General features: G+C 36.3%; 1 protein-coding gene across 1 annotated transcript; it reads right to left on the reverse strand.

Moving 5' to 3' along the window:
* Positions 1 to 504: 504 nt before the first annotated feature.
* COMMD3 (COMM domain containing 3) lies at positions 505 to 4448 on the reverse strand (the record flags this gene model as incomplete). Its single annotated transcript, XM_079701259.1, has 8 exons — positions 505 to 866; positions 1848 to 1907; positions 1996 to 2052; positions 2147 to 2207; positions 2571 to 2605; positions 2698 to 2761; positions 2867 to 2978; positions 4310 to 4448. The coding sequence occupies 8 exons, from the start codon at positions 4446 to 4448 to the stop codon at positions 807 to 809; spliced, it is 588 nt and encodes a 195-aa protein (XP_079557385.1). The 3' UTR covers positions 505 to 806.
* Between the last annotated feature and the right edge of the window lie 11388 nt (positions 4449 to 15836).

A 15836-nucleotide genomic window follows, 5' to 3' on the forward strand; every position in this document is an offset into this window, starting at 1 on the left:
GAGAGCACCCGGCCGCCGCCCCCCGCTCGGCCCCACGGGCTGCGGCCCAGACTCCGGCGCCGCGGCGCGGAACCTGCGACCGAGTTGGGCTCGCGGAAACAACAGCGCCCGCCCCAGTCTTCCCGCGGCCGCGCCGGCCCCCTTCCTCGCCCGCCAGTGGCCGAGGCGGGGCGCGCGCGGGCAGCCGCTCGCTCCGGGCAGGGGCTCCGCGCGGGGCCGGCCGGGCCAGGCCTCCGGAGCCCCACGGGCGAGGGTCGGGCTGCGGGCGAGCCCTCGGGCACAGGTAACGGGACGGGCCGGCTCCCGGCGCGGGGCGACCGCGCCCTTTCCCCACGTCCCGAAGCTGGGGTCTTCAGGCAACCCCGAAGATCGCATCCTTTCCCACTATGCTTAACTTTAATTCTGAGAAGAGGCGATCGTTAAAAGTTAACGCCAATCGTGTCTGTGTTTTCAAAGTAATAATTAACAAACTCAAATCCAAACAAACTCTCAGCACTCTTTAGTGGGAACAACTTATTTATTCAGAATATACTGTCTGCTTCCTTTTGGAAGACTTGGAAAAGATCAAATATGATCAGTGTACGGATAATACTAAAGATGATTCAAATACTTAGGCAAACTTTCCCTCTTAACCCTTTCACAAGTGTAAAAAAAAAGTGTCAAAATTGATGAGTGACACAAATCCAAAAGAAAAAATTTGTTATCCTGAAAAGGAAGACATCCAGCTCCCAGAAACGATGGTTCGGCGGACGGCAAGGCGTTCCTGGTCTTCCTCTAGACCGGGGCAGATCGTTAACTTCCCCAAGTTACAACTGAGTTGCTCTTTCCAGGCTTTTCGAAGCATCTTTAAGTTTCCCTACTAAGTCCTGAAAGATGTATATGACGGATCGTTTTTAGGATAAAAACACAAGAAAGAAGTATCCAACTTTGAGAAAGATGCAAGAAAAGAGTCGGGGACACTTTCTAAACAAGTTTAAAATTCACAAAGATTTTAAACCTTTGACAAACCACTATCAAAAGAAGGTTTCCTCTAAAATATAAAAGATATAAAAAATTAAAAGAAGGTCAATAGAAGGTTTTTCTCTAAAATATCTCATCTTCAAATGGGCTGCTTGCCCTCAGATGTGAGATATAGTTTCTAACTGAATCCTCTGAACAGGCAAAGTATATCAAAATTAAATTTCTCAAGTTATCTAACAAAGATTATGCTGTATTCACATCTTCTGAAAGTTTAAAGTTTGATTAATGGTTACATTAAAACGACTCTGCAGGAGATCCCTTTTGAAAAATTCAATCTCATCAAAATTTCAAGCAATGATCTTCATTTTTTTTAAGTGGTAAGAAATAAATTCGTTGTCATGTCCATTAATCAATGTACTTTTTAATTTCCCCAGTCTTACACTGGCAATATAAACAGTTTTAGAATTTTTGTATACTTGCTCCTTTATAAAAAGTCATTTACAACTACTGTTTAAAAATCATGTTTTGAGAGTTTAATTCAATTTCTGAAAGCAAAGAAGACATTTTCAAAGCCAAGCTCTTCCTTTTGCTTTGTCCTATTGGCTCACACTTATCACAAATAGAAGGAATTTACACTCAACACTACAAAAGTTTATTTTAATTGGAGGGAACAGCAAATGCAGACCAATTCTGTTAGTAACATCATAATTTCAAAAGCGAAGCCTACGTTAAAATATTGATTTTGAAGCCCCCTCACCATTAAATCCTTAACCAACCTTTATTATCTACTGACAGATGGTTAATTTTCTTTTGAACTTTACATAGGCATAATTCTCAATTGAAAATCTGTAAAAAGATAGGCATATTCACAGATCCTAATACTGTACCTGTAATTGTTCCATGTTGCAACTAAAACTAATCTCTGGGTGGGATCGGGAATCAGTGTTCTAGGGAAGAAAAAAATGCTGTTTATTTAAATCAAGGCAATTTTAAATTTCATTACACATTTAATTTTTAGGGCTTATGTATAAATACCTCTACATTTAAGGTCACCAAATATGCAGGTCTGTACATCTTATCAAGTTGATTGGTCTAAAACAACACAACACATTGATTTCAGTCTTTAACTCTTATTTTTTAAAAAAGTTCCCTAAGTTCCCCTAGAGAACAGTTTGTTAAACTTTACCTTTATCTGATATTCCAAATGCCAAGAAACATCAGTTATATGAGGGAAAGATCTGCCTATACTGAAAGATACAATGATAATTTTGTACATAATAGCTACAGGAGAACTTTTAGTATTTATCTTCACCAACAATGGTGTCTACCACCTCCCCACCACACACACACAATTTTAATCCATTCTGAATTTAAAACATTGTTAAACTTTATTTTCAAGTTCTGAAGAGTAAAAGAGCATTTAAAAAATTATCTCCATAAACTTTATCTTTAAAAACATTAGCTTAACTGCAATTGTTTCACTTGCCCTTTAGCCCCTTTTCTTTTGGTCTAGATCCCGTTTTTTTGTCCTGTTTTGTTTCACACCAACACTCTCCATTCATACCTGCAAGTAAAAAGTAGCTCAGCTTGACACCTTATACAGGACCTACCTTCCCAGTAGGATTTCTAGGGAATTCCTATTATTCTGGGAGGGAAAAAAAGAAAGAAAATACGTCTTTGCAAACAGAGTAGAAGAAAAATAGTAATTGTTAATTTTTAAAAATTTAAGTAAGTAACCTGATATTCCGTGCAAAACAATTCTATTCTCTCGCTATCAAATTTACAGTCTTCTAGGTAACTGCTAAAGAAAAAAAAAAGCGTAAGTTTAGTCTCCATTTTAAAAACTGAAATTGGAATCATAAAGGTACTATTTGAAAACAAATGGATATTTAAATAAATCCTGTACCTTAGAGTTGATTTGTCAGCTCTTTGCTTTCCAGCCTCCAGTATGTAAGTTGCAGCTGCTGCATGACAATGTTTTAAAACCACTGGATCGATATGTTTCAAGTCTGGGTGATCTAAAATAAATTAATTGCCAGTGATGCCTGTGACAATAAATTCTTTATAGTCCTGTTTCTAAAAAGGTATTTTAATTTGGGTAAAGAACCCTCTTTAACAAGATAACAAGAAGAATTCAACTATAAGGACTGGAAAATATAAGTAAATGAGATGTGCAACATGGTCAATGGCAAAACAATAAAGATCACACATCAATAATTATGCAATTACCTGGTCAAATTACCTTCTTTTACTTTACCTTAATACTCTTATTTATTTTTTAAAAAACATAGTCCTAGAGTAAAATATACAGTGGTCACTCTAAAGATGGATGGAGTAAATTCCGAGGAAAATAAGGAGATAAATATTTTATATGGTGTAAACTTAAGAATGAATAAACTTTCCTTCTAAAGATTGATTAGTTTTATGCTAACTGGCTCCATGGACATTAACACATGGAGGTGGGGGAGAGGGAACGAGTTCAGAATATAAAATACAATTTTCAAAATATTTTCAGGTTTCCACAGCCATCCTTTTTTTTTTTTTTTTTGAGATTAACCAGGTGGTGGTTACTATTTTCGTTTAAAGAACTTCCACTTTCATACTTTTTGTACACGTATTTAGCTCGTGAAACTACAGAAAAAAATTGAATTGTTGAGATATTTATATTTAAGAAAATCATGTAATAGCGATCTGTCTTAAAATATGCCTCCATCCATACTGACACCGCACTCCGCAATCACTGACCCGACCATTTATAAGACTCGCCTCCTGATAACTAGTGCAGAACAAAACATTATGCACCATATTTTAAGGGTCTAGGCGTGGAACCTGTGCAAAACATATTGAACTAGAGTGTTGGAATGATCAGAGGAACTTGAGGTATTCTCTAAGCTGAAAAATGTCAACACTATTTGACGTAGTAATTACTTTGGAAGCAGACCCTTTAAAACCTTCGTCAACCTAGCACTGAAAGCTTGAATTGCAGGGAGCTACCCTGATGAAGTCCAAGTGTCAAACAGCCTTTGCCCCAGACCAGGCTGAAAACCTTAGATGTTTAGGCCACAAACAAGACTTGAACACCGGCTTTACAAAGGAACAAAGAGCCTGGGAGAGGAAATCAGGCCAGGAACGTGTAGCTGGCTGTGTGCAGGTGCCAACTGGGGAGAGAACAATGCTCGGGGTCCGATGTGGGTTCTGGCAGAGCCACATCCCCACACTCCGTCCGGAGCGAAGGGCAAACCCCGGAGACTTCCTCTTCCCGGGGCTTTCCCCTTCTCGCTCCATCTCGCTCCTCTTCTCCGAGCGCCCCTCCACCCAGGCAGATCCAGCTCAGAGCCCAGCGGCTTACCTAACACGGCCTCGTCCGCCTGGGCGTCCAGCAGGCTCTGGAAAGCCGCCCGGAGGAGAAGCGTGAAGGCGTTGGAGTCGAAGGAGCCGGGATCGGCCAGCATCTGGAAGCCTTTCTGCACATACTCCGAGAGCTCCATTGTGAGCGCGCCGTGACCTTCGACACGCTCACCACGTGACACGCGCCGCGCGCTCAGCTGATGCGGCCGCGCGCGCACGCGGCTGGGGCGGCGGCGGCGGCAGCGGCGGCGGCGCGGGCTGCGGGCCTCCCAACCCGTGGGCTCCCCGCCGGCCTCCCGGGCCGCGCCCCGGCCCGCGACCCCGGCCGCCCGCCAGCCGCCGCCGCCGCCGCCGCCGCTTCCGTCCAGTCCTTCCTTCTGCGCCCGCTGCTAGGGCCGCCGCGCCTTAGCGCGAGGGGCGGCCCGGGCGCTTTGTGGACGCGCTCGGCGCTTTCTCTGCTCTCGGCGCTCTCTCTGCTCTCGGCGCTCACCTAGGACTGTCACCGGCTCCTGCGGGGCCCGCGGGAGCGCTCCCGAAAGACCCCTCGGGAGGTGGTGACGGTGACGGGATCCCGGCCCCCAGCGCCCCCGAGAACTACGCCTTCCCCGCTCCTCGCTCAGCGCGAAAGCCTGCGGGAAGCTCCAATCGGAGGCAACTGGTTGGTTTTTGGTTGGGGGATTTTTTTTTTTTTAACTCAACAGCTTAACCCCCAAGCACTGCCCTTCTGTGAATGAGACTGTAGACGTCTAATTATAATTCTTGCTTATTTTTCCTCTTTCATTGTCATTTCTGGAATACAGCAATTGATTCCTTCCTGCGTGGGGTGTGTGTGTGTGTATACACATGTATACATATAGTGCGCGCGTGTAGCGTGCTGTACTTAGACAGTTAAGGGATTAATATCTTATTCATGAACATATTGGACAGAATTATTAAAAATTTTAGATGCAGCTGCAAATAAACACCTTTCAAAAGCAAAGTGATAGAAATTTTGTGCTACTGTGCTCACAGCATCTATGGGTCCTGTTTTAATTAGTTAGTCAAGCTATCCTCATATTTTTATCAAATAGTTATCTTAGTAAAATATAGTTAAGAATGGCAAAATCTTTATCAGAAGTGAATACCCAGAATTTTAAAGGTTCAAATATTGTACATTTAACTTCCCCTTTATAGTTATACGAATTTGGAGAACAAGAGTGATTCTTAAAACAAAAAACTGCATCAAAGTAGATTATGCATTTTTTGATCAAAAGAATTTAAAAAGGAAACTCAAAGTGCAGTTCTTTCCGGGTGGAGGGGAGGAATAAAGAACGAGAAAGATGTTTTAGTCTTTAATGCCTCTTAGGAGGCATTATTTGAAACAGACTCACCATGAAACATTTTTTGAGGCATAATTTAGGTGTTTATTTGAAAAAAAAGTTTCTAATGAATACAGTCAACATTTAACCTTGCACCAATGCATAAAGATCACCTGATTTCACAACAACAGGACGCAAATGGAATAATTTAGCATCAGTAAAGATTGAGTAACTACTCAGTTCTCCTTTGAAGGCTTTGAAAGGCATGTGAACTAGCTCTCCACTTCGGTGAGCATATAGGAGCAGTGAAGGATTTAAGTCTCCCTAGAGTCTTTATGAAACAAACACCTATTAATCATGTTCATCTTTTCTTCCCATCTCTCATTTTCTTTCTAAACTCCTTGTTTCTCCTCAGTAGTAAAATGTCAGTTGAAAAATGTCCAGATATCTGATTTGCATAAGGGATATTTTACAGGGCAGAGTTGTGTAAAAGTTAAACAATATTAACAACACCCAAGCTCATTACATTTGTTACATACTTTATAACCTTGCATAACATTGATTGTTAATACTCTAATAGAATTTGAGTTGATAACTGTAATCATGCTCAATTTAGTGTCAAGAAAGCAATAGTGCTTGAGCATAGATTTTTAAATGCTGTTTTAAAAGAGGAAAGTAATTACAATTAAATGTGAGTTCGTGGGCGTAAAAGTTAGGAAATTCACAGGAATTGTTTCTGTAATAGCTGTCATGTTACTCTCCTGTACATATGTAAGTCCTTTCTCTTACAAGGCATTTGTCGTCTTCTACCTAAATGTGTTTATGTGTTAGGCCCAAGTGATGGGTATATTTCCAGCTCACACAAAAATTTTCACCATAATGTTTTCTGATACTAGAAAAACTGAATTTTTCTCCTGTAGCTACATTTATTTCAACTCCCTTTGAAGGAGGCACAGGATTAGGTATTTGTTTAAATGTAGATAATACATGTGTTTCTTTGACAAGTAAGCCATTGAAATACATTGAAGTATAATTATTAAAAAGCATGATTACACAGATGTAGACTCTTTGTTGCAGCAATAAAATCAATATATTCTATATTATTAGAAAAACGATGTATGAAAACATTCTGAAACTATGGGGGAAAAACTATTTAAAATTTTTGCTTTGATCACTGAAAACAGCATTGGAACTTTCACTAGACTTAAAACAATTCTTCAGCCTTAAAGCCAATCGACTAAATTTGCCCTGAAAGAGCCTTTTAAAATAACAATTATGTGCAGCTGAAAACAGCAAAATAGATGTTCAAAGATCTTCGTGTTAATAATGTATTTTTCCTTTTAAACTGCAAATTTAAGACAGATAATGCTGCTAAATTTGTTTTTCTTTTTGAGAATGTACAAATTATTCGAAGAATGAGAAAGTATTTTTAAATGTTTTTAGAATGTTTTAAAATACATTGTATCCTTTGAGCTGGTTAGTTAATTTTTTTTTTTTTTTTTTTTTTTTAGAAAACAATTGAATATTGGCCTCTGCACCATGAGTACAATTTAAATGTGCTGAGGCATTTACAGGATCTATGTGGTCAGCTTTTCCCAAAGGCCTCACTGGTACATTTGTTGGTTGCAAAAAACAATTTCTAGTATTTATTTTTTAGACTGTATAAGTACTTTTGCTTTTGTGCGGAGGAAGCTGAGGGAAAGTATTCCTTTAGATTGAAGAGTTCCTTGAATATCCATGGGGAGGGGAAAAAAAGCCAATATGCTTAAATGCCCATGCATCCAAAAGTTTTTACTGGCATACATACTATGTTCTAGCGGGGTTCTATTCTATGACTGCACATGAAATACCCGCTCATTTTCCAGAAAGAAGAAAGTTTAAAATGCTTAAATATTACCTAAACACAAGAAACATCTTCTCTCTGCCCCCTCATAGGGATTCTTTGGTGGTTAGTGATCTTAAAGCCTTGAGATAAATATTAATAAAAATAGAATTTATTATTTTAAAGCTACTTTAACCACAAATGGACAGTTGGGAGGAATGCTTAACTGAGTTACCTATGGTATTTGAAAGTATAGGTCAAAACTATTTCAGTGAAGTTTATAAAATCTATACACATTCTTTTATTAAATATCTTAACTTGGCAAGGCATAGATTGGGTCTTGGAATTTGAATGGTCAAGTTTTTGCACATTTATGACTACAGAGTTCAGTGGTTTCAAATTGAGTCTTGTGTCACATGTTTTCAAAAGACCACATCAAGCATTCAGAGGGAACAACAAAGGTTTAATTTTCAAATTAAGCATTTAGTCCAATCTCTAATAATTTATAAATGGTCATTGCTACAGTAATTAATATAGGCAAATACAACCTTTTCCCTCCCTTATTCATATAGCCTATCTTGTAATATGAGGATTTTTAGATAAAACTCAAATTTATTTCAATGGAGCTAGTGCCTTAATATGTGAAAGTGAAATGCTAGTCACAATAAAAAAATTGGAACCGTAGGAATGAAAATCAGTGACACAATGTTCTCTAAAATACTACAAAATTCATGCTTATGGTTTTGCACAAGCGTTTTGAATTTTCCCCCCAAAACTTTTATTCAAAACATTTAGACTAATTAGCACAACTTCTATTTAAGTAATAGTTTCATCATTTAGTACTATTTTTTAAATTTCATTTTCAGATAGTTGCATCAGGAAAATATCAAATGTAAAACTTCAAAATGTGGTATAATGATAAATATTTCAAATCTAAGTTGTAACAGGTTAAATTATCACGCTACTAAGAAACTGAGTTTCTTAAAAAGATAAATATCAAAGCCTTTCCTTTGAAATTAAGAAACTATAATTTTGTCAAACTTTGCAAATAGGAAATTCTATAGTCAAGATGTTTGAAAAGGAGAATACTCTTGAATTTTTAAAGTGAGATTTGGGAGCTATCATCAAGAGTGTCCTGCCTTGATTTTGTCAGCTACTTGAGTCAGAATGAGATAATTCTGTAATATTAAAAGAATGTACATAAGTATCAAATGATAATTTTTAATATTAAATCTTTGTATCTAACCAGTCTATGGGTTTGAAAGGATTTTCTGCATATTGGAAAAGTCACGTCTGCTCTTCAGGGCTTCCTTTAGGAAGTTTGATCCCTTATTTTTGAAGCCAAGCAACTAATGTCACATGGGAATATCTGAGTAGTACTGACTAAAATTGTGAAGTCTTCAGCTAGGAAGAAATGAGGAATTGATTTCTTAAAAGTAAATGAAATTTTTAAAATGCAGTTTGGCAAGAGATGAAGACAAATTTTAATTTAAAGGTAAAGAAATTAGAAACAAGGAAGGCAATCATACTCCACAGTATATTTAATGAGAGAAGAACAGGTTGAATTGTGTCTTAGAATTTCTCTACATAGACAAATAAAAACTAATTATTTACTTTTAAATTCTTAAAATGTACTTTTGTATGGATTATAAAAAGTAAGTTTACTCCTTAAGTCACCAGTGAAGTGATATGAAAATTAGGAGCTGGCCAACCATCCAATAAAGTCTGTCAAATAGATAATTTAGATAATAAACACAGTTTCCCCCTCAACAACAGGTTGCTTTTATTCTCTACTTCACTTATAAAGATCACCGCTTCGATTTCCTACTTCATTGATCTGGGATCAGCCAGAATGACCCATGGGTTAGCTAGAAGAGAATGAAAGTGAAGCATGGATGTGTTGAAACAAGTTTACTTTGATGAATATATCTGATTAATTCTTCCATATGCATGCAGACTGTCCTTTAAATTGTTATTTTACATTTTCAGAGGGAGAGGGAGAGAGAGAGATTGAATATTTTTTGAAGGAAGGAAGGAAAGGAGGGAGGGAGGGAGGAAAATTTTTCCCTTCCAGAGAAGAAATGTTACAGAAAACATTTACTGTTTATTTTCTCTGACACAGTCCATTACACCAAGATTCTCTTAGCTCCACTGAATTTAACTAAGCCTCACAGTCATGCTCAAAATGGACTAGAAAATCATCTGTCATGTCCAGAACCTAACCAGTTTTAAGATGGCTTACATTTAGACTATAACAACAGAAAATATCTAAGAAATTCCCTTCCTTTTTGGTCCTGGTTTTGGAATCTCTATTCTAACACTGTATTTTCTCATACCTTAGAAACTGAAGTTTTGACCAGATCCATGAATTCCAACAACAACAAAAAGGAACAAATGGGCCTAGTCAATGGAATATTATTGTCTAAAGCCAACATTTTTTAAAAGTTTGTACTTTAAGAGCATGCTTTTTATATATTAAAATTTGAAATTTAAGTAATGTATAAGTATTCATATTTATTTTGTTTAAAGGAGTATAATTTTAAAAAAAGAGGAAACAAAAAATAAAAGGAGTATTTTATAGACTAAACTCAGGTAACAATAATCTATACTTGCTTATAAAATGAAAGATTTGACCATCATTTATCAAATGAATTATTTCAGAAGAGAAGTTATATATATAAGAATGCGTGATCTGAACTAAATACATTGCCAACACTAAAGAAACTATACAAAATGTGCTTTTAACTCATTTAAAGTAAACATTTAAACCAAAAGTAATATATTAAGAGAGATTACTTTGTAAAGAAAGGCTTAGGTGAAAGTTTTAATATTTTGAAACATATTTTAAATAATACTGGTTAAGAATTTAACATTTTAATTATGGTTGTTTTGAATGGTATTTTCAAGAGAATACATATTTTTATGTCCCTTGTCAAAATAAAACATAGACTTGAAACAATTTTATGCAAAGTTCAGTTTAACAATACTTTAAAAAAATCCTTAGAATAATTGTGTTCAATTCTCTCACATATTTTTTGCATATACAGAACTATTCAGAAAATACTTTATTAATTTATTTTTAATTAAAGTATAATTGACTTACAATATTATATTAGTTTCAGGTGTACAGCATAGTGATTTGATATTTTTATACATTATAAAATGATCACCATGATAACTTGTTACCATCTGTCCCCATACAAAGTTATTACAATATTATTGACTATATTTCCTATGCTATACCTTACATCCTGGTGATTCGTTTATTTTATAACAGGCAGTTTGTATCTCTTAATCTCCCTCACCTGTTTGATTCATCCCCCTACAACCCCCTCGCCTCTGGTAAGAAAATGAATGGTTTATACATAAGTGATTTTTACACCATGGTAAATGCTCAGAAAGTAATTTTATAGACTGTTGTGAAAACAAGTGCCTATGAAATAGCTGAAAATTTCCATTTTTTTCTCCCTGTTTATTTTCATTAAGGTTAAAACATAAATAACCACAGTTGTTCTAACTCTTTCAAGTGTAATTTTCAAAATTACATTCCTTTTTGTAAGCATTCTAATCTGTATTTTATGGAAAGGAATGGGGAGCAAGATTTATAAAATCATTTTAATGTCATAAAATACCAAGAAAATAATGACTGGCAACAGGGTGAAAGGGAGAGTTGTATTAATATGGACAATTTAGTTATTAGAAACTTGGACTTGAATTACTAGTATCTGGGTAATTACTCAACTTTTTATTTTGTACTAAAGTAAATAGTCCTGGATCATTTGGAGCAACAGTATTCTAAATCAAAATTAATCAGATAATTGGCAACTTTTATTTGACTTGCAGTGCTCTATAAATTATAGACCGAGAAATGAGGAGAAATTTGGTAAAGAATAATAATGTAGATGGTGATACATGGGCAAATGAGGCCTAAGGAAACTCTGAATTTTCATATGCTTTTCTTAAAATCTGAAGGTGACAGAAGATTTTTAATGAGGCCCAACTACAATATATAGGTGAGTAGTAGAGAGTTAAAAAAACTTGTTTTTGTTAAAAATAGTAATTGAATTAAAATATTTATGAATTGAAAGGAAGAATTGTTTTATAAGACTAGTGGTATCAATAAAGAGATACATATTTTGTTTTATAAATTTCTATAGAGAATATTCACTCTACAAAGGACTCTTTCTTTCAACTCTTTCTTTCAGTGTAAAATGGAAATATTGATTTTACATTTGCCAATTCTAATAGAAGGAAAATAATATTCTACTATGTATGTTGTGGTTTTGAAGGTTGCCTTAAATTAATTTTGTAACAAGGTGGACATTAATAAAAATCTAAAGTACAGAGGCTTGTGAGATATTTTAACCAATGATTAATGTGTTTTTAGAAACCTAAAAACATTTTCTAACTAATACTTTTTAATTCATTTAAATTTCATTTTGCTTTTATTCTGTTTCTAAAAGTTGCTATGATCAATATTTGTCTGTTTGTAGAGACTATGACATTCTATGATGACTAATTTTCAAGTTGAGTCATAATGATAGTCTGTTATATTAAAATCAAGAGTGACTATAGGAAAATAGTCATTTTGCAAGCAAACATCCTGTCAAGTAATGGCCAGGGTAGCAGGGAGCATATGTCATAAAGTAACAGACTTAAACCTTTAGCTATGCCTTAAGTATCTGTCCATTGACATAAATGGCATAAAGACAATCTAATTGTGTTTGTCTTAAGCTTTTTCTCTTAGCTGCCCTTTATTTTATTAAAGTTTTAGAAAATAGTGTAAAGAGAAAGACTTGGTTCGATTTGAACACACTCGACATAATTCCTAAGATGATAGAGAAAAAAAAAACCTTTCACTGAGATGTTATCAGAATCTCAGACATAGTTTTACATTATGCAAAAAGTTTAAATAATCATTTGATCATTCCAGCTAAATACAATAATTGAAGAGTAGATAATGCTACTTTGTGTATTAGAATAATATTGTGCCATTCTTTGAATGAAAATAGTTGTTACTCTTTTTTTTCCTTTAGGATATCTGAATAATTATATGAATAATATTTTGGAAATGTAAGAGTTTAAATGGAAAATTTAGGATTAGAATTTATCTCCAGTTTCAAGTGGAATGTCAATTTTTCAAATAATATACTTGATTAGGATAACAAGATTTATTGAAAAGGAATAAAAAAAAATCTTTTGAGGAGTACTTATCCAGAGATATATTCTGGATAAATAGGGAGATTTTCGTAACTCTGCTTTAAAAGTTTATTTTTATCTTAATTGTAAAGATCACTGTAAAATTATATAAATAAGTTACAATGCCTTCTTTTTTTTTTTTTTTTTTTTGCGGTACGCGGGCCTCTCACTGCTGTGGTCTCTCCCGTTGCGGAGCACAGGCTCCGGACGCGCAGGCTCAGCGGCCATGGCCCACGGGCCCAGCCGCTTCCGCGGCATATGGGATCCTCCCAAACCGGGGCACGAACCCGTATCCCCTGCATCGGCAGGCGGACTCTCAACCACTGCGCCACCAGGGAGGCCCTACAATGCCTTCTTAAAGTATACTGAAGCTCATGGAATTTAAACCTTTATGGTTGTTACTTCTTTACCATTTTACTTTGCTGTCCTTAAAAAGAGTACTTTTATTAGACGAGTACCGGGTACATGACAGACAGTCAAGAATATTTATTGAATGAATGAAGGCAGTACAGAACATGGAGTCAGAGAAAATTGGGTTCAAATTCCTTTCCTACCTGCTTCTAGTTCTTGACCTTATTTTCTCTTCTCATTTTTCTCAAATGTATGATGGAAGTAATAATGGCATCTCTTTCATATGGCTCTTGAAAAGCGTTCAGAGCCTAAGTATGTGCAAAGCATTTAGAGCCCAGCCTTAACATGTGCTCCATGCATGCAATTATAACCAAATAATGTGATTATGTAATTTTGAATTTGGTTTTCACTGGCATAGATTTTTTCCATTCAGATTTACAGCTGTTGTGCACATGATACAACCATCTGAGGACCCCAAGCACATAAGCCCCTACTTAGAAAATTAAATAAAAACCTTCTGGGCTGCCTAGCACGTCTTTACAGTGAGTCTGACAGAGCTCTCTTTTAATAGCAGCCGTCATAAGATACCCTCAAAGACCTTGATGACAATAATTATCTTACCCTTCATCTCTTGGTCCCCCAGGAATCTCAGAATCCAGGCCAGTGTCCGTTATGGTCAGCCATCCTGTAAACACCTCCCTCTTATGAAGGCCTAGTGGGCCATTCCTTCTCTTCCCACTGGTTCTTACCCTAGTTTTTCTTAAACCATTTCCTTTGGTTAGCAACTCATTAGAAAGTATCCAGGAGCAAAATCAAGACATCTTCACATTTTCCTCTGGAACATCTTTTATTTATTTTTATCTTAACTGTAAGGATCATTATAAAGTTATATAAGTTACGATGCCTTCATAAAGTATATCAAAGCTCGTGGGATCTAAACCTTTCTGGTTGTTACAGCAACTGTCAGTGAGTTGCTGTCTCATCCTCTAGTTAGAGTAATGTATAACTTGTGGTCCTTTGGGCTCTGCTTGGAACATCTTTGCAACGCCACATGCTTCATAAGGCATTGAGAAGATAAAGTAAACTTAAAACAATAAGGAATGACTTCCCTGGTGGCACAGTGGTTAAGAATCCGCCTGCCAATGCAGGGGACACCGGTTCTATCCCTGGTCTGAGAAGATCCCACATGCCGCGGAGCAACTAAGCCCGTGAGCCACAACGACTGAGCCTGTGCTCTAGAGCCCGTGAGTCACAACTATTGAAGCCCGCCCACCTAGAGTCTGTGCTCTGCAACAAGAGAAGCCATTGCAATGAGAAGCCTGCGCACCGCAACGAAGAGTAGGCCCTGCTCGCCGCAACTAGAGAAAGCCCATGAGCAGCAACGATAGACCCAATGCAGCCATAAGTAAATAAATATATTAAAAAAGGAAAAAAAGAACCCTTACCTACCATGGAATGGAGGACACACGGTTTAGAATATGGAGGTTTAAACTCGACAATTCCGAAGTGTTGAACAATTCAATGGGTTTTGGCAAATGTATGCAGTCATGTAACCACACAACACTGAAGAAGCAGAGCATTGCCCTGATCCCAAGTTTTCAGTCTTACCCTTTGCAGTCATTATACTTGCCCCACCCCTGATCCCAGGCAACCATTGATTTACTTTGTCTCACTATAGTTTTGTCTTTTCTGGAATGTCTCACAAATAGGATCATTCAGTTTGCAGTTTTTGCATCTGTCTTCTCTTACCAAGTATAATATTTTTGGATTCATCTATGTTGATGCATGTATCAGTAGATCATTCCTTCTTATTGTCGAATAGTATTCCATTGTATGGATATACCAGAGTTTGTTTATTCATTCACCAGTTGGTGGACATTTAGATTGTTTCTAGTTTTTGGAGATTATGAATAAAGACATTTTAACAGGTGTGTAGTAGTATATCACTGTGGTTTTAATTTGCATTTCCCTAATGTCTAATGATATTAAGCATCTTATCATGTGCTATCTGCGATCTGTATACCTTTATTAGTGAAGTGTGAATTCAAATCTTTTGCCCATTTTTTATAGGGTTATTTTCTTATTGAGTTTTGAGAGTTCTTTATATATTCTGTGTACATGTCCTTGATCAGATATGTTTTTGCAAATATTTCTGTGTATATTTTATGTATTGTCTTTTCATTTTCTTAAGAGTGTCTTTCAAAGAGCAGAAGATTTAATTTTTGATTAAGTCCCATTTTTTTCCTTTATGGATTGTACTTTTGGTGTTGTGGCTAAGAAACCTTTCCTTAACCAAGGTCACAAAGCTTTTTCACCTAGGTTTTCTTCTAGAAGTTTTACAGTTTTAGATGTCACATTTCGGAGTTGGTGATCCATTTTGAGTCAATTTTTGTATATTGTGTGACATATGAATTAAGTTGGGTTTTTCTTGCATGTGGATATTCAATTATTTTGTCCTATTTGTTGAAAAACTATCCGGTCTTCATTGAATTGCCTTTCCACTCTTGTCAAAATTCAGTTGATTATATATATGTGGGTCTATTTCTGTATTTTCTGACACATTGATCTGTGTGTCTATCCTTTTGCCAATACTGACACAGTATTAATTACTATAGCTTTATGTAAGTCTTAAAATCAGGTAGTGTGAGTCTTCCAACTTCTTTTTATTTTTTTCAAAATTGTTTTGGCAGTTCTATTTTGTTTGCTTTCTCCACATAAATTTTAGAATCTGCTTGTTGACTTCTACAGAAAGGACTGGGATTTTGGTTGGGATCACATCAAACATGTAGATCAACTTAGAGAAGAAATGATAATATTGAGTTTTCCAATCCATGATAATGGTATGTCTCTACTTTTAT

This window comes from Hyperoodon ampullatus (assembly GCF_949752795.1).
Source record: "Hyperoodon ampullatus genome assembly, chromosome: 3".
In the NCBI taxonomy this organism is placed as follows: Eukaryota; Metazoa; Chordata; class Mammalia; order Artiodactyla; family Ziphiidae; genus Hyperoodon; species Hyperoodon ampullatus.